The sequence below is a fragment of the Drosophila mauritiana genome, chromosome 3R (genome assembly GCF_004382145.1).
Source record: "Drosophila mauritiana strain mau12 chromosome 3R, ASM438214v1, whole genome shotgun sequence".
Taxonomy (NCBI): domain Eukaryota; kingdom Metazoa; phylum Arthropoda; class Insecta; order Diptera; family Drosophilidae; genus Drosophila; species Drosophila mauritiana.
This window is the reverse complement of record NC_046670.1, coordinates 15,100,463-15,127,111: the sequence shown is the minus strand read 5'-3', so window position 1 is coordinate 15,127,111 and position 26,649 is coordinate 15,100,463. Positions and strand designations below refer to the sequence as shown.

Below are 26,649 nucleotides of genomic sequence, written 5' to 3'. Positions count from 1 at the left end.
TATAAGTATCGGTGTGTATGCAGCATTGCACTTGACATTGATTTCGTGGGACGTAAACAAATAAGGACTGTGGAAAATGTTACTCCTCTGGCGGCCTTATCAGTAGATTGAAGTGGTTGTTGATGGCACAGCGTCATTTGATAGATAGATTTCTTCAGGTGCATTTACATTTACATTTTATATCACAATTTTTTAAATATTATAGGTGTATGTATTTAACAAAATTGGTTTGCATGTTATTCTTTCATTTACGCCCATCAAAACATGTTGAGCAACTTGCAATGTCAAGAGTGTGTTCGATTTTTGCCCAGTGTAGTTGGCCTTAGTGTGTGTGGATGTCAGTGTAGAGGAGTGTTGGGTCTTAATTAAATATATGTTTCAGTATTTTTTGAAATAATTAACTGTACGCAGGTAAACTATTTCCAAGCAATTGGCATATACACGTACAAAACTATAAACTGTAATAAAAATTACTTTTATATTGCAGCTTATCTTGTCTACATGTCAATTTCTTCGAAATAACTTACTAGTGTTTAATTTTTTAAGTGTAAATTTCGATTCCAACTAATTGGCGAGCCACTCGAAATTTTGACAATTCAATTAACTTTGTAAAACCAACTTATTGTTGCTGCCCGCTTATCCTTTCTTATAACAATTTTTGTCATGAGAAATAAAAACATACTATACAAATATTAACAATTTTCATATGTTGTACATGTTGGTATTTGGAACGGGCGTTCTAAAATTATCATCATTTTGACTCAAGAGGCATGAACAAATTTTTAAGAGTACTTAGTATTTAAGCAATTTCACCAAAACAGAAAAGTCGTAAGTGTTTTATGCATCTCTTGACCAAACACTTTTCGTATTCGTTTTTATTTTTCATAATAAAAAATTATACTGCAATATAAATTACAATTTTTCGAATCTTTTTTATAAAAAAAGGTATTTGTTTTCTGTTGTTTTCATCTCGAACGACTGTTTGGCTTGCTTCAAAACAGCGTAGACAATTGCCACTCTCAATTTCCCTCGGTTTCAGTTTTTTTCACTCTGCAGTCCCTTTCTCCTACCACAAGTATTCATCATTTTATTATTATCGTTTTTTTTTTTTTTGTTTTTGGGGTTTTTGTTAACTCTGTTTGCAGTGGCGGAATTAATTGAATTTAAATAGTTTGCGTACACTTTTACAAGAAACGTTATCTGTTGAAAAGTTGCACCAAAAAGAATCATAGAACTGGAAAGTTGGTTTTAGAGAATGTGCGTGAAAAAACAGAGTAATCTGTCCGCAGTGGACCGATTTAACCACTGGCGGTGGCCGGCTCGCAGTACTCAGACAGATCGTTGGCCCGCTGCTGCTGGCGCAGGCGCCTTTGGAGCAGCACACTCTCAGTGGGCGGCGAAAGGCCGATCCTCATATCAGGCAACTCGTCCATCAATTGGGCCGCCTGCAGGTGGGCGAAGCGTCCACTGCCAATCCGCGGCTGCTGCTGCACTCGCTGGCCCGACGAACGGTTGTGACGATGCTGTTCCGGCCCCTGGTTCATCCCGCAACTGCGGGCGTAAACACAGTCCTGACGCCAGTTGCGTATGGTCGACTGCTCGTCAGATGGCGGAGATCCACCGCTGCCGCTACCACTGCCACTGCTTCCGGCGCTGTTGTGCCGCGGAGGCGGCTGCATTGGTGGCGGTATTGGAGCTATCTTGTAACCAGCGGCACCGCCGCTGTGCGAGAAGCTCCCCAAGTAATTGCGCTGCTGGTTGCCATGGTGGCCACCGCCGCCTCCGGTGCTAAACGGCGGACGATACTTGCGATAGTCCGCTGTCGGCTGCTGCTCCTGCGAGTGATGGGTGCGATAACGCCAGTTTTCGGTGTGCTGCCTCTGAGGAACTTGATCCGCAGGCTGGTAGCGTGGCACAATGTACCGCTGGTGCTGCTGTCGCTGCTTCCGAGTGTAGGCATTGGATGGCAGCTGTTGCTTGCTGTGCTCATGCAGATTCTCCTCCTCCTCCTCCTCGTCATCGTAGTCGTCGTCCTCGTCGATATCGGCATCCTCGTCGTTCTGATATGCATCGGGGGCAAAGTTAACAGTGCGGCCGGCCTTGCTGTGGTGACCCGCGGTATGGGATGGGGCTACAGGCTTCTCCTCTTCCGCTGCCATGCCAAATGTCGTTCGCATTGTTGTCCCCTCAGCAGCAGTCGTCGGTTTGATCACGTTCGAATCATCTTCCTCTGGGTTATCGGTTGGTGGGCGTGTTGCTGATGCTGCTGGTGTCGATGCTGCTGGCACTGCCGCTGAGTTGACAACAATATTAGCAGTCTCATAAATTTCAGGTAGCTTTTCATTTAAATCACTAATACTATCCAATAGTTTAACATCATCATCTTCAATTGCATCGCCAGTTTGCCAGTTGTTAATGTGTGTTGTAGTCATAACTGGTGTTTGCTGCTTGTTTTTATCGGTGATGGTAGTAGCACTAATATCACTTGATGGTCCTTGCTTCTTAGCCCCATCAACATCATCCTGCTGTTTTTTCTCTTTCTTCTCCTCATCCTGCTGCTGCATTATTTCATTCTCCTCCTTCTGCGCATCGTTGCGCATTATGGTGAGCTTAGCAAATTCGCTTTGCTGAGTGTTTTTCTTCATATCCATATTATCCATAATAAGGTCCTCCCTTATATACCCACCGTTATCGTCCTGTGGCTTCGATTTCTCCACATTGGTCTCGCCAACTTGCTCCACGTAAGCTTTCGATAGCTTTAGATTGTCAGCTTGAGTTTCCTCCTTTGGTTCGTCCTCGAACTCCTCTTCCTCGACTATATCATCGACGCGCTGCTGCTGCTCATACAAATAGTCGTCTCCCTCTTCCTCGTCCAGTTCGCGCCAGTAATGCTTATAGTGCTGATAGTCCTCATTCTCTCCATCCTCCTCATCTTCCACTTCGTCGCCCTCGCTTCCGCTTTGGCGCCTAAAGCGTTCCTCGCCCAGCGTCTCACACTGCTGCTGATATTCCCTCGTTGACCTGGCCCACTCATCATCATCGATACGGCCAAAAGCCTCCACACCTTCATCGTCGTCATCTTCCTCGTGGACGTTTAATGTCTTGAAGCCCCCGCTATTCGGATAAATTGCAGATGCATTGCGAGATGCATTTCGGGAAGACTGACGGCTATTGACCCTCTGGCCGTGCATCGAGGACATACGCCCTCCGTAGGCGCACAAGGATGAAGCGGGATTGCGCTGCGAGCGATTGCGAGTGTAATGAGCCGGCGGCTTGGGATTGTAGTTTTCATCGCTATAGGCATCCATGTAGGCCTGCGATGGCTGGTAGATGTTGGGACGCTCTTTCATGTAATCGTAGCGCATCGAGAAATGCTGTAAGACCACACGCTTGACGGCCATGGCAGATTCGGCAAACTGCGAAATTTCCCTTGCCGACTGGTGATTGCTGCAAATTTAATAAAAACGTCATTTCTTTCTGCAAATCAACCATAATATATTCTAATCTTATTACCGTCGGATGTTACTGGGCGTTTGCAAAGCCTTGTGGCGCCTGGCATGCTTGTTGGCCGGTGGCTCCTGCTCGCACATACGAATCCATGGGTGATTCAACACTGCCTCGGCACTGAGGCGGTTTGCTGCCGTCTTGACAAGCAGGTTAGAAATTAGGTCCTTGGCTTCATCGCTGACATCGTGCCACTCGGCCTCCGGGAAAGAAAAGTGTCCTAAACAATAGTAATGTTATAATTAATATTGATAATGATATTCCTAGCATCCACAAACCTTCTTGAATGGACTCGAAAAGCAGCTCCTGGCACGTGCGACAGTTTTCACCGCGATTCCATCCGCAATCCTCACCACAGTTGCCCGAAAATGGCGGATAACCGCAGAGCAGGATGTAAGCAATGACTCCCAGGGACCACAAATCGCACCTCTTATCGTAATAGTGTGCCTCGCCCACAAACAAATCGACCACTTCCGGAGCCATAAACTCGGCACTGCCAACCTAAACACGAAGTAATTTCATTTAGTATTTATAATCTAAAGTCATCACTAATTTCCGACTTACTGGTGTCAATAACTGAGGAGTGGCTGCTGGCGACGAGATGTCCGTAGTGAACTTAATCCCCGAACCCAAATCAAAGTCGCAAATCTTGATTGGGCACAGCGAATCCGTCTTGACACACAGAATATTCTCCGGCTTGAGATCACGATGGGCAATGCCCTTCTTGTGCAGAAAATCCAGTCCGGAGGCGATCTCCTTGATTATCTGCGAGGCCTCGTGCTCGGAGAAGCAAATGTGCTCCTGTATGCGCGTTAGCAATGGACCACCGTTGATCTTCTCGAATACCAGGTAGAACTTCTCGTCATCCTCGAAGAATTCGATCAGTTGCAAGATGCCCAAATGGCCCTGGCAGTGATGGAATGTCTCCACTTCACGAAAGACACGTGCACGCGCATGCCCCGGTATCTTATCGATCACCTTCACGGCATACTCCAGATCGGTGTAGATGTTAACGCAGGTTTGCACCGATGCGTAGGCTCCCTCGCCAAGAATCTCGCCAGTCAGCTTGTACAGCTCTGATGAAAGAAATGACCAATTTAGGAATGCACCTTGTGAGCTATTCTCTAACCCCAATACTCACCCTGAAAGGTTGAGGAATGAAGGGAGGAGCTGATGCGTTTCTTGCGCCGCTTCTTCTGCATCTCCTCCTTGTGCCTGTTAAGCTCCGCCTGGCGTTCCAACTCGGTCATGTTGGGCGCCTCGCTGGACTCATTGCCCGACACATCCTCGCTGCTGTAGCGCGTCAGCTCATTCTGTCCGTCTGTAAAAACAACCAAATGAGACAATGTCATAAATAAAAGTTTCGAACTAAATTCGCTCCAACCCTTTGACTTCTGCATTCTAGCTGGTAATAAGAGGATAGGCTAGCTTAATATCGGAGTACGATCAGTGCCTTGTATGTATGGTATGAGCTTTTTATCGAAAACATTCGCCATATTTATTTGCATGCCTATTTTTTCTGCATTTATCATGTATAAAAATAATAATGAGGGAATATAAAATAAGAAATACTCGTACTTTTGCACTAACTGCGTAGAAAGCAAATCGCGTGTCGTAAACAAGTCGCCGCAAGTGTGCATAAATATGTAAAATTAAATAATGTGAAAACAGCAGCAAACACAGGCCGCTATATAGAAAACTTCTGGTTGGAATCGTTCAGAGCTCGGCCTGGAGCTAACCCCAAGATCAGGGGAGTAAGCAAAGGGGCCGAGGACCGGCGATCAGCTTGATTGGGTGTGTGCCTGTTCCTCAATTGTTGTCAATAGCCGGGCGACTATTTATAAAGTCCAAGACGTCTGCACCAGGGCGGTATCTTTGGGTAGATCTAGCTGCTCGACCAAGGAACTACTAATAAGCCTGGAGTCACGTCGCATTGTAAATAAGTATCGCTTCATTGGAGTTATAGAGTGAAGTACTCTTCATAAGAAATCGCTTAAGTTTCAACGACTTTAGGGTACAGTTTTATTACATTACTGTAATTAAAACCTTAGTTTTTGTTTCTTTTCATACCCATTGCATTATAAAATTTAATTTATAAACTACAGTTTTTTCTATCCGTCTTTTGAATGAATGTTCAATTTATAAGCATTGCGCTTCTCCCCCTTTCGACCACCCACACTTTTCTGATTTGTCGCACGCTTTCCGTTCTGTTCTAAATATAAAATTTGGCCTATTTGTTGGTCAGCTTTAATTGTTATCAATTGCGTAAATAAAAGCCGAGACAACAGAAACAGACGCGTTCAAACTCTTTGCCTTTCTCTTGTTTATCGAAATGGACTCTCCTCTCACAAGTCTGCCGAATATTCTGCGCATTTAATTAATAATATATGCATGTATGTATGTTATTTTTCGCCAAATCATTTCGTTTTGATGAACAAGATATATGTGAATGTGCTGAAGACGTGTGTATTTTTGTTTAAATTGCATAAACAATTTCCGCAGTTCCGGCACAAAAAGTCCGTGCTTGACGTGGGCATAACACATCATCCGATCCCTTCAGGTGCAAGTCGATAAGGTGATGACGACAGTAGGCATTTATTGAAATGCCCTTATTACATTTCATCAGCGGCTAGACAATCGTTAACGACTAACAAACCAACGAATGTAAAAACAAACCTGATACGAATGGAAAATGTAGGAAAATATTTTCATGGTTGGCCGGCCGGCTTTTCAGATGCTTATTTATGCATGTACATGTGCAAAGTTTTATGTAAGTTCGGAACGAAGTGAATCCTCTATGAATTTTCTATTTAAAAAACTTCCAACTGGAATCGAGATTAGACTTGGGGTTCTTTAAAGTTAAAAAAATTAACCGAGATGAAGGACAGTTCACGTACAGGTGCAGAGCACAGAAAAAAAAAACAAAAGCTAGCAGATAATACGAAACTGAAAACAAAACAAGAATCGGAAAGCGTCTAAAGAAAACCTTGAGAAATTTCAATTTTACGGCTTAGCGCAAACAATTTCGAAGCCAGTGCCATAATAAGTTATCAAATGTCTAGGTAGGAAACGCAAAATAACACGGTGGCCACTCGATTAGCGAATAAACAAAAGGTTGATAAGACGGACGAACTACGCAAAAAGCGAGCAAAGCAAAAGGTTTGCTTTTGGCACTTAACTTTGCCGATTTCAATTCAAATAATGCCAGTGAAGAGAAAAAAAGGGAAGGAGAAACAAACATGCGGTCGCACATGAGGAGCTTTTAGAGAGAGCGGTGGAGAGGAGCCGAAAGAGTGGGAGTAGGCGCGTAGGGAGGAAGATGAAGATAAGGTGGGTCCGCTTCTTTCTCGCTCTCTTTTACTTCATGGCAGGGTGAAAGTGCGACAGAGAGCACTTCGAATAAGTTCCCAATTAGCGGTGCTCAACATCTGAGAGCTGTGACGTCAGAATAATATGTAATCCTAAGCCAAAATAAGCAACTGTTTTAACTGTTTTTCTGTTTCAATTGAAATGCAAAAATTTTAATTCGAAAAAATTTATATTTTGTTAACATTTTATTCATCCTACATCTAAAGACACACTTTAATCAGTTAAAAGTATTCTTTTGTAACTAAACTAAACATTTCATATATTTTGATTACAAGTTCCCTTGCGAAAGGTCTAGAATACTGAAGAGATGCCACCCCAACAACTCACTCTCTTTTTCTTAAACCACCTTCTTCTCCTGACACCATGAATTCACGGGCAGAGGCACTAACACTCTTGCACACATCACATACGAACGCTATCTGCACGCCTGTGTTTGTGTGCTGTAAAGAAGCAGAAAATTATTGCGCAGCAAATGAAATTGTAAAAGCGAAAAAATGTATGAAAATGGCGAGAGAACCAGAACATAACGTATGACAATAAAAAATAAGATGAGGAATTAAATTAGAGAATAACCAAATGGGATGTATTACCATAGTTATTATATGCATACAAGGTCGTTTTAGTTACTTTAATGGGTGGAAATAAATTAAAAAACAATTTGAAGACAATAGATAAGCCTAAAATGTAATTGCTTTTAGCAGCCTGTAAAATGTAGCGGAAACTTGTTTGAACTAAAACAATAACAAAAATGCAAAAACCGGCATTTCGAAACGTTTCCCCTCACACACAAATGCACATGCCCATCACGTTATGTGGGTGTGAGTGAGCAGGGCTGTGTGTGTGTGCGAAAGTTCTCTCATCTCATCTCGTTCCTAGACTTTGTTGCTATCGTTGTTGTTGCTGTATTTACCTAACATGTTTGCTGCCTTTTGCCGCTGATGTTGCTGCTGCTGCTGTTCGCCTTTTAATCGCAACGCAATTTGTCTAAGCAACGCCCGTTCTGCTGCTTGTTCTTCTTCTGGGCGGCACGTTTTTTGCAATGCGTAGATAAAACCGCTTGCCTTCGATAATATATTGCTCCCCGTCGATATTGTATTGCTTTAGTTTCGGTTTAGTTGTTTGTTTAATTACGATATTGGGCTAATTTTAACCCTATTCCGGTTGGATCATCATCGATTTGAAGTGCACTTTTCCCTTTTCGACCGACGAAAACGAAAACGACAATCTACTGCTGAATGATTGTTATTATTGGAAGCACAGGAAAAATTGTTTAGATCAAATGGCCGGGGATTTCAAATTAGATTTATTTCGCGTGTGTGTGAGATTAGTACCGGCGACGAAAACCAATTGGCCAAAAAAGTGAATTTTTAAGAAATGGAAAAACACGGACAAATCTTTGCGGACCTACGTCGCGCGGCGCCAACGAGGAAAGAATCGAATTCAAACACGCGCCCGCTTTCGGGGGAGCGACAAAAACTGAAAACTAAACTACCGCGGTGCGCGAAGAGCGAAAAAGAGCGGTGGGCGGCGAGCGAAGAGAACGGCCGAAACGAGAGCGAGAGTTGTAACAAATAGATATGTATATACAGTAGAGGTTCCGAAAATAGTGCCCCCATATCGCATTTGAATTCTACAAACTATTAAGTTTTAAATTAAGTAGGACAAAATCTTATCAAATCATACAAAACCTAAAAGCTATGTGGTTTGATCTACAAAACAAAGTTTTCTTTACTTGGCCTGCGCTGTATTTACATATATATTTTTATGATGCGCTGTTTGCAAGGGTAGCGATAAACATACTTTGTACTTATGTATGTATGTACAAGCATAGATACGTAGTTAGAAGCCTGTTCAATAATTGCGAGTGTCGTTCGTCATAGGACAACGAAAACAATAACTCGATCTTTCTGCTTACAAACAAATTAAAAAAGCAGCCCGGAAGAGAAACGCCTCTGGTTGCAAAAATCCGGTTTCAAATCGAATGCACAACAATTACCGGCCATGTTTATTCATCGAGTCAAGTCGGTCGATATAAATTCATATTTGTTGAGAACTCCATGGCAAAGAGAAAATATTAGCTTTGTGTTTGCCGATCGAGTTCTTGTCTTTCGAGGGGTGTAAGTATTGACACACTAGTTTAGGCCAGATTAAGGAGGTAACCGATACCGATACCTGTCTCTCCACCGATACCTCTGTTATCACACAACCTGGCCAATAAGCCCACGCACACCAACGCATCGGCGGCGGAAAGAGAGCGGCGATAAAGCCACATCATATAGGACACAGAACCAGTTTTGACAAAAAGTCGCTTTGTGGTTGTGCCCGACACGCCGCAAGCAAAACAAAAACAGCAACAGGAAAAACAATAACAAAGCGACAAACCGAGAAGCGGCCGAAAGAGAGAGACTAAAGTTTAAGAGAGCGGCACAGGAAAAGACCGGTGCGCGAGAGCGTTACATGATGCAATTAAGCTCTTGTAAAAAGAGAGTACACAGAAAGAAATATGATTGTGATTTGATTTGATTGATTTTTAACGGTTAGAGCATAGTTTTACAGTGGCACACAACTAAACGTACTTCACTGAACAGCCTAATGTTTTCATATTTAGCTAATTCGAAGTAAATTAGTTATTTTTCTTTCAGTGCAGAGAGCCCTGTTTCATTGTTTTTGTACGTTTTGGAGTGCGAGAGCGCGATGCCCGAAAATGTCGTGAAAGACGTGGAGCAGAGGTGCGAGTGAGAGAGAGACAGATTCCAACACCAACGCAGCGGAAGGTGGTGTGATGTGCGTGAGTTCTGTTTAAAAGCAAACAAGTGGAAAGGGCAAACAGCAAAAAAAATTACGTTAACTTGCTTTGTTTTCGTTTTTGCACAGTAAACAACAACATATGCCTCAGCTGACGTTTTTTCCGCTGCGGCATTGCCAAAGCTAAAAAATAAATGTCTCTCGCAGGGCTTTTGCGCAAACGAGCAAGGGAGACAGAGATATGATGGGCTGATTTCATGAATTGGACGGAGGAGGCTGCACGTAGGCCCCACTAGCTGTCCTTCTATCGATAGGCCTCGATAGAATGAAAAACTTCTCGATAATAGTTATGGTTCGTTGGGGGGAAAACAAGTTTCCAGCTGGTGGGCTCCAATTGAAGCCGTTTTGCACTCAGTTGATTGCAGCTGCAAAATCCACTCCAGCACAACTCCTAATGGGCGCACACATATCATATGTGTGGGAGGCCGCGCTCTCATCGGTGGCTCCGCTGCAACGAACGTCACCAAGTGCAATAAACGTCATGAAGGTTATAATCGTAGTTTGTTCACATTTCGCCGCGTTCGCTGCATTTCGGGCACGAATACGCATTTGAACACGAGTGTCAGTGCATTACGCTCAATCGATCAGCCATCATGAGTCATTTTCCATTTCCATAACTGCCTGCACACGCTCAATTTCAATTTCTCGGTCTCGGCTAGCTGGCACAGATACTAGTGCCGTCTCTCTCACTTCGCCGGCAGCTTTGGTGGTGTTGGTGGAATGGCAGGGAAAAGGAATACCCATTTGTGCCCATGTAGTGCTTAGATGGATAATCATATTATGCGAATTTATACCAGTTTTATACTAATTTAGAACCTCTAATTACAAAGGGTAACAATTGGTGCTGATTTCTACATACAGAGGTGGTCAAAAGTATTTACACAACGAGCTTTTTTTTCAATTGTCAACTAATTGAAAAAAAAGCTCGTTGTGTAAATACTTTTGACCACCTCTGTATATTCCTATTGTACAGCAGTTTACCCATATGGATATCAAGATTTTCCAAATGCACAGTTTCATAGGATATTAGGGGAAATCAGTTCTCCAACCGTATCTAGCATATTTACACAACAATCTGGCCCTGTTTCATAAGATTATCTTTGATAAACACAAAGTATGGACTAGAATTATTATCTAAACGAAAACAACAAACTTCTAATTTAACCTTCAGTTAGAATATTAGTGGATTTAGTTAGTTAGATCATTGTCATTGTTATTTTATACCATATATGAAATCCCACATATAATTAAGAACTTGTGTACAATAATAACACCCCCAGTGATGGTTATAAAGTCCAGATGCTGGAATACCCCTCAAATTAGGGCACATACACACTCATATTCCGCTTAATGGCCCCAGTCGCATGATGCAATGTGGTTCTCTTGGCGAAACAAAACAACTGTAAACACCCCACGGACTGCGGGGTGGGGCAAGGGTAGCGGAGTGGGTGGTAAGGTTGGGCGCCGGCAGGCAGACAGCATGCATGTTCTCGAACATCGTGTGACGTCAAGGAAATACACTGCGGCACCCGGTGCGCAGCGTGGCCCAGTCAGTCAATGCTCCCTAGTTCGCTCGATTGATTAGCAAGGGTAAACGAAATGAAAGTGCTGCGTGGCCCAGCTTTGCCGATAACTGACTAGAAATCGACTCAATGAAAGCGGAGGAGCAATGGTCGGGTCTGTTCCCCGGTTGGTAGCCAGTCGCCACCCAATGGCAGGCAGAATAATACATGCATATGGTTCGGAACTTTTGAGGAAGTATGTATAAGTTGCGATACTTAATATTACATTAAGTATATTTTTCACCATTGTATTTTAGCAGAAATATCCTACAAATCGGGAATTATAGAAGTATTTTATAGATAGAACTTTAAGAAGCAAATAACGTTTGTCATATTCTCAAAATAATAATAATGACTAATTCATTTATTTTGGCATGCAAATAACAGTTGCCTACGAAATATACTTTATATTTAGGCAATACAACATCTTGCTACACAATTACAACAGAGATACTGCGGAAATTCCAATTGGTAGAAGTTGAAATTGATACCAAAGGGCTGCCAAATTCACAGTCAGAGCAAATATTTGCAATTATTTCATTAACAGAATAACAAGTTTTCTAGTTAAAATTAAACTGGTGACACACGAAGCGCAAATGTGCAAAGTCTCTTCCAAAATGGTTTCCAAAATATATCTCATTCACAGTTTGCATCTCAGCTATGGGAATTTAGTTTCAAACTCCTAGAGATCATGTTTTTAGGAGGCTCCTCCCCGAGTTCTAGGAACTCAAAGTGCTCACCTGACTGACTCTGGCTGCAGCTGTTGTCCGTGTTGCTGCAGGAAATGCCGCTGCCACTCCGGATGCCGCTGTCCCCAGATCCACGGGGGTGGTTGTTGTTATTGTTGTTGCTTGCTTTGGCAGCAGCTGTCCCGGACGTGGGCTCCACCATGGTGTTGCTGTTGTTGTTACTGTACGGTGCTCCTGGACGCGATTAGAGTGAGACAGGCAGAGTGCTTACAAGATGAAGAAAGGGTTTACGGTGCAACAAATGAGTAGCAGTTTTTCTCGCTCTCTCGTGCTCTCCCTCTATTCTCGTTCAGTTCATTCAAAATCAAAATGGTGGCCGCCTATGGGATGTTTTTTGTTATTCGTTTTTGTTCTTCTCCTCTAGTTTTTAATACAATGCGGCGGTTGATGAAAAAAACTGATTCAATTCTGCTGCAGATGCTCCACTCTCTCTCTCTCTCTCTCTATCTATCGCTCTCCGCTGTTTATTTATTCTTCGTTTGGTGGTTGAGTCGTCGTTGGTGTTGCTGTTGTTGTTGTTGTTGTAATCGATGGCTGCTGCTGATTTCTCTCATCACACAGGCGAAAAAAGCTCAAGCAAAAAATGGGGTTTATCTATTTGCACCGCTTTTTTCGGTTATCTGCGCTATTTTTTTTGCTTTTTTTTTGAGGTCTTCCAATTTTTGCGTTTCACCTTTTCTTTGTGGGCTTGGTGCAGTAGTGCTGTTGCTGTAGTTGTTGTTGAGATGGTTGTTGTAGTGGTGGTGGTGGTGGTGTTAAGGTAGTTCTATTTTATTTTCCGGGGCTGCTGGAGATGGCTGGTGTGGCGGTGGAGTTGGTCGTTAAAATTTCCTCTGCTGATTACAACACAAAAAAAATCGCTGAATAGCGGACAAAAGCCGTTTTCTTTGCGTATTTCGCTTTAAGTTTCCTTCCCAGCTACCGATCCATTTTCAAAGTTCGAATGATTCCGACGAATGACGACGAATTGTTCCGTGTGGCCGGAGGTACCATTTTGGTAGGGCCGTTTTTCGGGCCAATGAAAATACCACAAGACGGCAGCGATACTAGGGTTTTGTGCTTCAAATGTAGTATGGCTACGCTACTCAGGTATGGTGAAGAACTTCGCTGTCTTTTTGGTGGCCGAACTCGCTAAATACCAGAAGAGTGGCAACGCCGTCACGTATTCTACATGTATTTTACTTGGCGTAGTGAGACCAGTTTATACAACCGTTTGGCGGTTCTTTTGAATTGTTTAATTTACATCCCACTTATAAATCTCCGTTTTGTATTTCACTTTTTATTTTTAGGAAGAATACGTTTACTCAAGGTTCGCAGCTTGTCAATCAGTATTCGTAAATATCAATAATAAAAGGCATCAATTTTCCAATCAGTTGTTGAAAAGAACTCCCCCGACATTTGAACAAAATGCATTTTTGGGTGATTATAATTTATTAGAATTTTTATTGACTTAAGGTAAATATAAATAAAATATTATTCAAGTACAAAGTTATATATACTCATTAATATTATTTGATTCAAGTAAATATATTTCAAAGTGGCGGTGTTTTATTATATCATTTTTCAATTAAGTACAATTTACTGTTCCTGCTCTATTTCTATGGGTTCGCAGAGAGTCCAAAAGTACTCTTAACACTCGGTCCTGTTAGGTGTGTATAATTTGCGAGCAGGCCATTTTCGGATTTGGCCCGACCGGAAAGTATTGCGAGCCATTGACGCCGCACCTGCAAGTTTTGAACCTGGCTTATTGACTCGTGATTTCCTCGTCTTTGAGACCCGGGGATCGAGTACTTGTGGGTGCTTTGCGAACCCGGACTTCAAACCTTGCCCATGCAACAATTGTATCTTTGTGTAGTTTACGTTTAATCAATGAATTTGGATCACAAACAGTAAATACGTCTTTAACGATAATTGCAGTTGAATTAAACATATTAAGATCAGGGTATGGGGGGTGGGGGTACCTTTGTTTTAATTATAAAAATATTGTATCTGCATTTTACATGTTTTTGTTTCGCTACTATCGTTTTTGCTCGAAATTACATAAGTCCAGCCTTAAAACAAGTAATTTTCGTCACCAATCGCATTCGCGCACGCTCCATTATCCATAACACTCGGTTTCGTCTTCAATTCAATTCAATTTTGCATTTAAACGCTACGTTGCCTTAACTTCAGTCCTTTCGCAGAAAATCTAACCCTTAAATGTATGGTATTTAGCTCTTCGCCCGTCGATCCTTTTTCTTCTCTCCTTCCTAACTTCACATCCCCCGCATGCTGCAGACACTAAACATAAATTCAATACGTACAGTTTCAAATTGGATGCGCGGCATTGTATCGTCGTTTAATGTAAAAGGTGTAATGCTACGCGCCCTTTTCGTCTGATCCTTGCCTTAAATGCCATCCTAGGGTATTAATCCGTCCACCTCTAACTACAATTTATCATCTCTTTGGCCGCAAACCCCCGCATTACTTATTTAGCTCCTGTAAATATGAACTGCTTGTGTTTCGCTTACGCTTCTTCGATAATTTTTGTGTTTGCTTTTGTTTTTGTGTTTATAATTTATTTAAATGCACTAAAAGTTGCACGGACCGTTTGCCAGCAGCCTATGAAGTAGGTTCGTCGGTTCGGCTGTGTTGCGATCTAGATCTATCCTGTAATTGTCGATTTTATACCTTCGATAAGCCAATGAAGTGTGAGAAAATATTTATCTATTTCGTCATTTGTTTGTTCGTTCGTTATGCATTTTAGTTGGTTGATGATGGTTCGTTTTGTGTTTATAAAATGCCAAAATTTGTGCAAATTTCTAAAACTTTTTTAGTTTGTCCTTCTCGCATTATACTAAAATATTTGTAACTTTAAAATGTACTTCCTCATTAGATTAAATTTTTCTTTTCTTTTGTTTTGTTTCATTTTTCTTTTCTTTTTTCACTTCGTTTAAAATATTGCATTTTTATTTTATGTTTTTCTTTTGGAGGCTTTATCCCTGAGTGATTTAATTTCATTTGTTTGTCATTTATTGCAACTTTTTCTTTATAAACTTATTGTTTTATATTTTCTTATTCGATTTAGTGTGTCAAGATAGATAGAGAGAGAGAGAGAGAGTGTGAGTGAGACCGAGAAAATCAATGGCAAAATAATAACTCCTTGTTTGCTGTGAAGGTTGCTTAATTATTTATATGTTGTCTCGTTATTGTTTACAAATTGTCCCTGGGCTGCCAGCCCCCTCCTGCCTTACGGGCCAACAAAACGCATTAATAATATGCTACCCTCTAGCGTAGTAACTGTATTGAGATTTGCTTAGTTTCGCTTATTTTTCCATTAACTTTTTGGCTAATACACCTTCTCGGTTAACTTGTCTATATGCAATCTGCTGCTGTGTCGTGGGTGCTTCTTCTCTTGTGGGTGTGTAGTTAAAATATTTGTACTTCACTGCAAGTGTTTCATTTACGTTCCGCACTGTACACTACTGTTGATCCAAACTGGCTGGCACCGGATCGAATAAATACACAAGTTTTTGGCACCAACCAAGAAGGTTACCTTTCTGATTAAGTACATTTATCGTAAGAATTGTGCCGGAAAAATAGTTTTTGAACGTGAAAAATGCATGCAAATGTCGCTCTGGCTCAAACTCTTAAGGAATTACGATTTGAAAAAAGTTATTTTACTCTTGTAAGTGTTTTGTACTAGATCCAAAGGATTAGGACTTTAAAATGTGATTTTAACTTGGAATGTGAAACAACATCCACTTACACTTTGATTCGAAATCAATTGGGGATTGAAGTTTGAGCTCAGTGGGCCATTTTTGAATTGAGTGATCGAAACAAACAAGGAAAGAGACAAACAAACAAGTGGCTGAGTGTTCGCTTTACAATATCTGATTCTGCATCCGTATCTATATGCGTGTATCTGTTGGCTAGCGTATTTAGTTTGAAGCTTCGTATAACTATACAAGGTTTTGCAATATGTCGCATTGGATCTGTTAAATCGTTTACTTTATCGTTTATCGTTAATCTCAAAATGCTTTGTATTTGAACAGTAAATTACGTTGTCACTTGCTCGAAGTGTTTGCACTTTATTTCGGTTATTGTTTTATGCCTTTATTCCTATTCGGTTTTCATATGCTCTCTCTTTTGTATTTATATATAAAAATATCCTTTTATACAGTTGTGTTTCCGGTTATTGTTGCTGTTGCATTTGCAATTGCTCGTTTAAGTTTAGCGATTCTGTTGGATTTGTTGACCCGTGCTATCTGCAATGCTATGGCTATTGCTGCTGTATCTGTATATGTGGCTCTTAACTCTATTTGTGGTTATCAGTTATCGGTATCAGTATCTGTATCTGTATCTGTAGCTGTACTTGTATCAGTATCAGTATCGGTATTGATTGGTAAGCGGGATATAGGTTTACTGTTGGCTATTGCAGTTGCAAGCAATGACGATGGCTGGAAGTTGGGCATGCCAAGATGCAAGTTCGTATTGCGGCTCTCTGTTTAGTGTTTGGTGTGACTCGCGTCGAAGGTTTTCCTTTGAACATTCAAGTTTAAAAGCTTAAGATTACATGACCTCGTATCGGGTTTCCCTCTATGCCTATCGGTAAAATAAAATACAAGACTAGAAGTACAAATTTCGCTTGTAGAGCTTCTTACTTCCTTAAAAGTGTGCATAATTCAATAAGAATTCCATTTCCCCCGTTGTCTCGGCGGTGAAAACATATTTAGCATTAAATGTAGTGAACAAAGGCGCCGTGAGGGCAACTAAAAGGCAAATCAAAAGGATTATAAATTGCACATATATAATTAAATCGGTTGCAGACATATTAACTTATTCTTAGAACAGCATTCGACCGCCTACGATCGTCTCGTTTGTTTTTAGTTTATGCAGCGACTACAGATCACAGATCCCCAAAAAGAAACGAAAGCGACGTTTAAGCAGCGTTTTCTTCCCTTAACATATGCGCATACTAAACTCGAATTTAAATCTGTCATTCTGCTGATTTGTACATTTCGATTGCTATACTTTGCTCGACTGTTTGTGCGAAAATCTCAACTGAAAGAACTAAAGCTAAAGAACTGAAAGTGTCGTGAACAAAATCGTACTAATACTTGCATCCAGTAAGTATAACTCGTGTTTATTGAGGGTTATTGTAATTGGAGTTGGGTGACGCTCAGCAGGACCCCCGGTAAGCCCCCAGCGAATTTCAAAGGCAGCTCGCCTGCTCCCAGCAGCAGTCAAGAGTATCCGTATACGGAAACCACATGTCCACCGCCGCCAGCAGGCTAGCCGCCCCTTATGGCTTGAAATTCGGCTGGGAGTTTACCAGAAGTCCTTGTACGATCCTCAGGAGCCGTGCAGCGCGTTGCTCTGCGCACTGTTGCCGCCTCCACCGCCGCCACCGCCTCCGGCGGATCCATTAACATTCTGCGCCGACACCTCCGACTTGACGCGCCGGGCGATGTGCGATCGCGTGTGCTTGCGCAAGTGATCCTTGCGATAGAAACCTGCAGGTGACAGCGATTAGTAACGACGTAAACGAAATTACTTTTCAGACCGCTCACCTTTTCCACACTCAATGCAAACATGCTTCTTCTCGCCGGAATGGATGACAATGTGCAGAGTGAGCTGCTCCTTGCGCTTGAAGGACTTCATGCAGATCTGTGGAGAAAGAGCAGAGTTCATAAAAAGTCCAATTATGGTTTCTTATGCTAAGTCTAGCTGATGTAATGTTATTCTTTATATATTGTTAAATTTTAAAGTATTTAATGTATTAAATGGCAAAACAATAATTCAATAAAGGCTATAAGTTCGTATAGTATTTGGGAATTTGTCGGCTCCTTGAGCCACTCACATTGCACACATGCGGCCTGTCCGGTATGTGGGAGAGCTTGTGCCTGGTCAGGTGGTCCTTGCGCTTCAGCGCCGCATTGCAGATGTCGCAGACGAAGCGCCGCTCCACGGCGTGCGAGATGACGTGCTGCTCGATGAGGCTGCGGTCCGGATAGGCCATTTGGCACTCCGGGCAGCAGTAGAGCGTCGAGCCATCCAGCGCCTTTGTCTCGCGGATTTCTCCCGGCTTGGGGCGCGGCTTCTTCTCCTTTGGTGGTTTCTTCTTTTTGGTCTTCTTGCCGCTGGCCGTGCCCGTGCCGCCGCTGGCGTTTGTCGTGCCCACAGATCCGGAACTGGAGACCGCGCCGGCGCCACCATTGGTCACAGTGCCGTTGGCATTGCCGTTCACTCCGTTGCTAGCTCCGTTCGTCAGCGCTGCTCCGTTGGCGTCCGTCATGTTGGTCATGTGACCGCCATGGTCCATGCCCACCAGTCCGTTGTGGTGGCCGCCATTCGCACCGTTGTTGCTGGGCGTTAGGGCCACGCCCCCCAGCGCCAGGCTGGCCAAATTGGTGCCGTTCTTCAGGACATCGCCGGTGGACTCCTTCTTGATCGTCTCCGAGTACTTGAGGAAGTGCTGTATGGAGATGGGCAGTGTGGCGGAGAGCAGGTGCGACGAGTAGTCCACCGTGTTGGCCGTATTGGCCAACGTCTGCCAGGATTGGTTGACATTCTGCAGGATCTGCTGGTTGAGGACTGGGGAAGTGAAAAGAAAATGCATAAATTATAGTTTCAAACATACACTTTTTTAGTAATTCTCCATTTCCACCAAATGCGCCACCTAACAGTACGTGTAAACTAATTTTTCTCCCCCTAAATAAAAGTTGCATACTTTTCAGCACTTAATCGAATGCATTCAATCAATATTATTATATACTCCCCCTTTGCATAATTTTTTTTGGCTGAGAAAGAGGAAGTCAGCGGTAAATTTCCCACAATTGGGGGCTTGTGCGTTGGAATCTATATGATAATAAATTATTATCATGGGCAAACACTGCGTATGAGTGATAAAATCAAGGAGCAATGCACAGACCATAAAAGATTTCGACTAGTATGCTTAAAACGTAAAAGGTTCCTAGACGCCGATTTTCAGCATAGAGAAGTAACTGTAGGTTTCATGTTTGATTTTAATTAAATGAAAACGTAAGCATAATCCTTACAAGTTAATAAAAAACAAAAAAATTTAAACACTTTTTTTGGGCCCAGGGGAAGAACACCTAGTTAAATGCAAGGAAACAATTTATTAATATAATTACCAATTACCGTAGCAACCATCTTACAATTTGTACAAAACATGTCGAAACGTTTGTGACCGGAAAGGGCTGTCTATTCTCAAAAATCCCAGGATAGTAACCATTTACTGCCAAGGACAAATGGCCCACTCCCCATTTTCCCCAGCATTTCGTTCGAGCGGTGCAAACTTTTTGCCTTTTGCAGCGTTCGTAATCAGGATGAGGAAAGCAACATCCACTTGTTTAAGGTGGCTCGCCGTAAAACTGGATGAAAAAGTATGCTATGGTGCCATTATAGCAACACCTCCTCTCTCCCCTCCCCCCCCTTCACAACCACCCACACCAGCATGGGGGACAGCAGACAGGCCCAAAAACATTTATAAATAACGAAGCCGAAGGGAGACGCACGACGAGTGATGACTGCGTCCTTGAAATAAACATATACCAACCCGAAAGCGCTGTACATACAGCACAGCTCAGCTCAGCTTCCCCGTGCCCAGGCCCACTTTTCTGTCCGCCCAGAGTGACGGAACCAGGGAGCCACCCACATTACTCGCCCACTGGGGCCACCTACTTGCGGGTCGGCGACTCACCTTCTTCCCGGTCACGTTCGATTTTTGGATGGATTTTACCCTTATGATCGGCCGCAGCGGCTGCATTGAGAAAGTTTAGATCACCCTGCGGCTGTGAGTACGGTATGGAGATATTCTGGCCATATTGCATGTTGTTGGCAGCCGAAACTGAAAGGAGAGAAATTGTGTTACAAATTATTAAGGTCTTCGATTGCGGCAGGGGTGTATATATAGAATGTAGCACTATTTGGTTTAGACATTTACACATCGTGAGCACAGCCTTTTTGTGTGAGTTATGTATATCGCTTATAAGTCTTAGGATTAGAAGAGGGGTTTTCACAGGGATTCAAATCCGTTTCCAACTCAATTCGGCCGCCGCTCTCGCACAACGCACTCTGGCCGACTAACTACAAGCGACTGGGCCTGGCCGGAGTTGCCCGATTTGGCGGCTCCGGCTCCTGGTTCCGGCCGGCTCCGAGTCGAGTCGAGTGCCACGGCTCAGCTGGCGAGCCGAATAAAGGATCGGGTGCCGGCACAAGAACAACATACGGCCGACAAAGTAACGACGCTCCGGCACGACACATGTATCCACGGCATATACACGTCTATCTAGATATATATTTACGCGTGTATCTGGGGCCAGTAACGCTGTGCTGGTGTGTGTGTGTAGGCAGCCACATTTTCAGCATATACAATTATTGGGGCGGACTTGGGTTGTGTGCGCGTATCAAATGCTCGTATAAATAAGTTAAGAGAAATTAGATTTAATGTCCACTAAAGCTGACCACTCATACGCTAATAAAAGCGTATATTAAGTATACGCAGCGTTGCCCTTGTTGAAACTCAACTTTATAATATAATTATTTTATTACAATACTTATTATGGCAAATATGTTATATATGTTAAATGTTTTTCTTTCTCTATTTGATACAGATGATATAATTTTAACTAATTATTATTACTAGTTTAAAACAGTCAAGTTCCACCCTAAAGCCCATAAATATGTATCGGCACAGTATAGTTAACCACGTTGTTCCTACTTGCCGAACGTGCGTGTGCCTACGAACTTTTGTTGTCTGCTGGCTGGCTGTCGTCGCCTCCACTACCGCCCATCCCCGCCCCCTAGCAACACCACTACCAACACACTCTGGCGTCTGCCAAGGCCAAATTTTCACACACAAACACACACACACGCGGAGGCGCACACACGTGTTTTTCGGGCTCCGACAACGCATACATAGGAAAAAGGAAATTAAAACTGAAACTGAAAATGCCGGCCGCGCACACGCCCGAATGTATGCCATAGGAAAAGCGTACCCCACTTTTTTTCGGTGGCTTTTCGGTGGGTGTGTGCCATTTAGCCCCTACCCCCGCAGATTTCCCGATCCCCCTACCCCAAGGGGTTTCCGTGCTTCTTGGCGTTTTCTTAGCCGGGTGCTCGGTTTTATAAATAACATTTGGGGCTGTTGCCAATTGCCTGGTTTTGTTACATCTACTTTTTCAGACTGCTCCTGCTTCCTTTTGAAAATACATGAACCGATTTCTGGGGAGGAATGATCCAGGAAGCTGTACCTTACATTTTACATTATTCCGAGCAAAATAAACGAAAGACAAACTTCCTCTGCTGCTTTTCCTTCTCGCTGACGTGGTGTTATTTATGTGTCTCCGTGCGTGTGGTCTGCGTTAGTCTTAGTCACTGTATAAATTACCATTCGACCTTGGCCAGCAACTTAACATATTTTCAAATGCTTTAATTTTTTCGCATAGGCCTGAGTCGTTTTGGTTTAGAAGGCATGCACAAAATGATTCTTTAACAAAATCGTTGGAGCAGAAATAATTTAAATTGAAAACATATTCGTATGCAAATGATTAAGTGCAAATGTTTAAACGAATTAGGGTCAAAAATTAAATAACTCAGCTGTAAGGGCTTTTTCTTCTTTGAATATATACCAAATTCCAGGAAGAATGTAAAAGATAAACCCACTCTTACATAAAGTGATATTGATATTGATATAGCAATCCATAGCTATTAAAAACTGAATCTACTTTTCAAATTGAGAAAAAATATGCATTTTATATAATTTGCATTGTTTGTACTATGTAAATTAAAAAAAATTGGAATAACCATTAACAAATTCAAATGCAATATAATAAAACTGTAATAAATTGAAATGGGTAAGAAATGGCAGTCTCCAGAATGACATTGACTTAATGGAAAAAATTAAAGAGCAATCATTAAAAGGGTTCAAAGACAGCCGGAAAAATCGGCCGAAGTGGCCGAAAACGCGGAGCCATGGCAACAACAACAAAGGCGGGAGGCGTGCGTGGATGGCAACTGGCAACCGGCATTCGTGGCATTTCACTTTTCACTTCACTTTCCCATGAACGGGATGACGACAACGATAGGGAAAACAGGCAAAACAGGGAAATCAACGTACGGCGTGGAGGAGACGAGCATATCGCCGGATTCAGAATCGGAGCCGGAGTAGCGAGTCCAAGTCGGTGAAGTCGGTAACACGGCCAAGCGAGAGTGAGAGAGCGGTGAGAGTGGAGAGAGTGGCTGAGAGTGTCGGAGACTGAGAGCAAGCCAAGTGGGGTTAGGGTTATGGGCGGATCGTATCCGTATCGTTGGCAGCAAAGTGGAACAAAATGGAAAGGAATGCGCCTGGCAGCGATTTGAAAAACATGGCGTTTATCTGCTCCTGTCCATGTCTATGTGTGTCGCACGGCCTGGCATGTGTGAGTGTGCGGGAGGCAGTGAAAGCGGTGAGAGCGCCCGCGCGGGAGAGGGAGAGCGCTTGGGTGAGAGGAGAATGCCTGCCATGGAGAGTGAGAGAGCGTAGCGTGGTTGGGAAAAACTGCAACCCTTAACGAAGTTGGGCGAAACTTGACCCCAAGCTGAGAGAGAGAGTGAGTGAGAGAAAGAGTGGGGGTGGGAAAATAGATGGGTGTGAGAGGCTTACACTTAAAAAGAGAGAACGTACTGACTAGCCTATTTAAGTTTATTTGATAGATGGACAAAAAATATTTATAAGGGAATATATCACAAATAACCCTAGTTTTTTATTAGCTTATTTAACGTTTAAAGTCCTATAATTTTATATTTTAAATGGAAATTTTGTATATATATTAAATAATTCATAAAAAGAAAACTTTATTACTCAAAGATAATTAAATGGTATTTTACAACAATTGTGTATTCTTTTTCTCTAAGTGCATTGCTAGGGGAGAGTAATCATAGGAAATCGAGAGGGGTAAAAAGCAAACGGCGCCATCGGCAGAGTTTAAGTCATCAGCGCCAACAGGACGAAAAATAAAAAAATGAAAGCTCAACGGTCTCTTTAAGGCTTAAAGTCAACGGGGGAAAACAAAGAAATAAATAATCAATGACTGCTAATATTTATTTATCTATACCCGTTCAAATGAAAGAGCTTTTGGGGGTTGGGGTGTGTGTGCCCATCGTAATTGCTTTATCATGCTCACTTTTTTAGTGTTGCATACATCCAGGCAACGATTTGGGGGTGTAACCAGTCATTCACACCCACGGAGCACATACATCTATGTACTCTGCACATAGGTACATAAGTACGTACATACGTATGCATATAAAAAATGCAAATGGTTTATGGCTGGGGTGTCTGCTGAACATTAGGGGGACGTTAATAAAGGGGAGAGGACTGTGTCCTCGACAACAAAATACCCGGTGTCCACTGAAACCCATAATGCTGCAGGATAAAGGGTTCCAGGCATACAATTAAAAGCTAAACGTCTCTTATATAATACTGGACACTGGATAAAAACATAGAAATTCAGTTGATTAATGAGAAAAAACAATCGCTAAACATCTTCAAAAAATTGCAGTTTACAATACTACAAATTACGAATGTATCTCTGTATTTGATATTTTTTAAATTCTACGTGATGTGAATAGCAGTCTTGGAATTTATTTATGTTGGATTAGTCCAATATAAGCAATTTTATTGAGTTAGTACTCAGTCCGCCTTCGAGTTAATATTCATTTAAATCGCTTCTTCTTAATTATGAGCTGCTTTGGATTTCCCAACATGTGAACTCGGAGCAAACTCTCCCAATCTTGGTCAGGTATTTATCTGTTTACATTTTGAGACCCATACCCAGAGGGCGACTTCAAGGGTCCGGCCATATCTACATCTACCGCTGCACATTTCCTGGTAACCCAATAATGATTTATACATACAAGGAAACCAGGCAAATTATCGGGTAGGTATCGAAAGATAAACCTCGAGCAGGTCACAGAGTCGCAGGGCAGCGATAATGCAGCTAATAAGCGAGAGCAGCAGGAAAATGCAGTGGCTCGAGTACGTGGGACACATTTTACCTGCCTTGGATTTGGGATCAGCAGCACACAGTCCGCCAGATACGAAATACCCAGGGCCGTAGATTACATCCAGTCGTATGTGTTGAAAGAGATAAAAGAGCAGCATTACCCACACACACACACTTGCAAACGCATTTTCCTGTTATGGCAGGTAAAAAATATAAAACGCTAAACTGGAAATATAATGCGTAGCTCAAAAGCTGGGATCAATGAACCTAGCCAATGCAGAGGAGTTTGAGTTTGGGCTTGGGTCCTGCACTTTCCAATAAATGCAAGTGGAAAATATCTGTGCAGTTGCCAGGGCAAAAATAAATTATGAAACACCATCTGGGGGATGGGGGTTGCCTGGGAATCTAATTATGCAAGCAAATGCAGCTAATTAGAATTGATAAGAAGAAGGACCCTGTGGTTAGGGGCTAGTATAGGGGTTATGTATTCTATATATCGGGGGTGGAAGCGACCGACCGTCAGACCGTCCAACCGGTCACACCCTTCCACTAAAACAAAAAAGTTGCAAGTTGGCAGGAAGTCAGTGCAATTAAAAAGGCAAAGGCAGGCTCTCGTGGGTTGGGGGTTGTAACTCACACTCAAACACACACACACTCACTCACTTACTCTCGCCCAGCACACATACGTATATGCATTTAATTGTATTTCTATGTATGTGCTTAAGTAGCTGAAGAGAGCGGTGAAACCCACCCCTACAAAAAAACAAAGTGAAATGCAGCAAATTCAAAAGTTATTTGAGTTCATTGCATTTTCAAGCCACGCAAAACAACAACAGCCGTAGCTTACACTCACACACACACACACAGGTTACACCCACTTGGGGGTGGGTGGTAATGACTCAAAACATAGAGCGGAATACTCGTATAAAAAGAGCGCAAAACAAAAACAACGACGAAAAAATCGTTAAATTCTGCTTTGATGACAGGGTATACTCGTACTCGTACTAAGTCGCTCCACCCCGCCAACCAACCCCCAAAAAATTGTAGTGCGGTTTACAAATTGCCTGAAGAAGATGTCTTTGCTAGCCAGAAAGCGAGAATTTCGTAGATGGGGGTGGAAAACCCGCTTACACTCACACATGTCTTTATGCGAATGTCAGTAAGTAGATCCAGATGGAAGCAACCTTTCGCTGGGAATTCAAGGAAAGTATTGTTCGAGTTTCAAGTGGAACGTTTTTTTAGCTAAGTATTGGAAACGAAATTTTAACTAAGCTTCAGAGAACTATTGAGAATTATTCATTTTGTCATAAGGTTCTACGATTTATTTGAAGCAAAATATGCTAAGCAGAAGGTCAAATCAAACCTTGTGTTGAGATCAATAAACCTCTTTGTTCGTGAACTCAAGAACAGCTAAATATTATTGTAAAATAATACAGCTATAAGCAATTTGTATTAACTTCATTTAAATATTTTTGCTTACTCTACAAGTTGATAAGTTAAAATTTGTTGTGCTTTTTCCTGCCCTCATTAATACTAAAATATGAACCAATTGGACAATCAAGAGGTGTTCGTCACTGAAATTAGAGGTTGTATACTTTTTACATTTTACTATTCTCATTTATTTATGTTATTGCAAGAAGTAACAGTTAGTTTTTGATTATTATCAAGAGCCAGTTTAGTTTCTTTTTGAAAAGGAAGGCTATCCATAAGTTGTCATTCCAACAAGAGTAGTGCCCTTTGCCCCAAAACAAGACCCTATGTGTGTAGGGCATTAGGCGAGGCAGTAGCCGACCCCCTCTGCCTCTGGCTCTGTCACCACCTCCGCCTCTGCCTCCCCTCCGCCATCGACACTGTCGCTGCTCGAGTGAGAGTGTATACCCCCTGACGCTATGACGCCGGCGTCGCTGCCCGCAGCGGGCGAAAATAAATCGATAAAAATAAAATAAATTGTTAGTGATTATGTTATACAGACACATGTGCCTGCATGTGCATTGCAGGCAACTGTCTGTCCGTATGTGTAGCCACATTGTAGATGTTGTATAGTATAATATAATGTAGTGTAGTGGTGGGGCAGATGCACTTACCGTTGGGCACATTCTGATTAAAGTGATTGCCATTGGTCTGATAGCGCTGCACATGGTTATCGGTGCCGGCCGCTGCCGCTGCGGCTGCTGCATTCGCGGCGGCCGCGGGAGGCGTGCCGAAGGCGCCGGGCGTCTGGGCATCGAATTTAGCGGCAAATTGGTGGATGCCGGAGAAGGGGCCGCCGAACGCGGAGAAGTTCATCATGTCAGGATCGGGATGATCGGCGGGGTATTGGATACTAGTTCTAGTTCGGTTTCCGGGGCCTCGAGGGGCCCTTTTCGTTTAAGCAAGACAATCTTTCAAATCGCTTTAGCACTATAACTCGATCGGTCGCTAATATTACTTTCAATTCTATTTCTTTTCTATATTTTTTGTAATTATTTTCTGCACAACGCGAAACGATGACGAAGTGTTGTAGTGGGTGGTGGCGGTAATGGTAATGATGGTGGTGGTGCGCTGGTTGTGTGCCTTCTGTTGTTGTTTTCCTGTTCTCCGCCGTCGCTGGTGGGGGTTGGTTTTCTTTTCTTCGCCTCCTTTCCCCTGGCCGCACTCATACACTAGCACTCACACACAGGCACATAGACA

General features: G+C 42.6%; 2 protein-coding genes across 4 annotated transcripts; both read right to left on the bottom strand.

The window, feature by feature from the left end:
- Positions 1-835: 835 nt before the first annotated feature.
- LOC117145982 (probable serine/threonine-protein kinase MARK-C) lies at positions 836-12,959 on the bottom strand. Of its 2 annotated transcripts, none has more exons than XM_033311890.1 (6): positions 11,981-12,959; positions 4,646-4,825; positions 4,069-4,580; positions 3,783-4,005; positions 3,514-3,724; positions 836-3,447 (listed from the first exon to the last, which is right to left on the bottom strand). In XM_033311890.1, the coding sequence occupies exons 1-6, from the start codon at positions 12,129-12,131 to the stop codon at positions 1,299-1,301; spliced, it is 3,426 nt and encodes a 1,141-aa protein (XP_033167781.1). In that variant the 5' UTR covers positions 12,132-12,959; the 3' UTR covers positions 836-1,298. The 2 variants fall into 2 exon arrangements, with proteins under 2 accessions (XP_033167781.1, XP_033167782.1); XM_033311891.1 differs by lacking the exon at positions 11,981-12,959 and adding an exon at positions 7,784-8,289.
- Positions 12,960-13,412: 453 nt separating this feature from the next.
- LOC117142403 (transcription factor che-1) lies at positions 13,413-26,441 on the bottom strand. Of its 2 annotated transcripts, none has more exons than XM_033306350.1 (5): positions 26,064-26,441; positions 19,695-19,841; positions 17,832-18,565; positions 17,542-17,638; positions 13,413-17,484 (listed from the first exon to the last, which is right to left on the bottom strand). In XM_033306350.1, exons 1-5 carry the CDS (start codon positions 26,266-26,268, stop codon positions 17,324-17,326), a joined length of 1,344 nt encoding a protein of 447 aa, XP_033162241.1. In that variant the 5' UTR covers positions 26,269-26,441; the 3' UTR covers positions 13,413-17,323. The 2 variants fall into 2 exon arrangements, with proteins under 2 accessions (XP_033162241.1, XP_033162242.1); XM_033306351.1 differs by having other exon boundaries at positions 19,734-19,841.
- Between the last annotated feature and the right edge of the window lie 208 nt (positions 26,442-26,649).

Coding starts and splice junctions, on each gene's coding strand:
- LOC117145982 (XM_033311890.1), bottom strand. CDS start 12,131: ATGGTGGAGCCCACGTCCGGGACAGCTGCTGCCAAAGCAAGCAACAAC. Junction 3,725..3,782: donor TTTCGAGTCCATTCAAGAAG/GTTTGTGGATGC, acceptor ACTATTGTTTAG/GACACTTTTCTTTCCCGGAG. Junction 3,448..3,513: donor ACGCCCAGTAACATCCGACG/GTAATAAGATTA, acceptor TTAAATTTGCAG/CAATCACCAGTCGGCAAGGG.
- LOC117142403 (XM_033306350.1), bottom strand. CDS start 26,268: ATGATGAACTTCTCCGCGTTCGGCGGCCCCTTCTCCGGCATCCACCAA. Junction 18,566..19,694: donor CGAACGTGACCGGGAAGAAG/GTGAGTCGCCGA, acceptor TCACTTCCCCAG/TCCTCAACCAGCAGATCCTG. Junction 17,639..17,831: donor ACAGGCCGCATGTGTGCAAT/GTGAGTGGCTCA, acceptor CTTTCTCCACAG/ATCTGCATGAAGTCCTTCAA.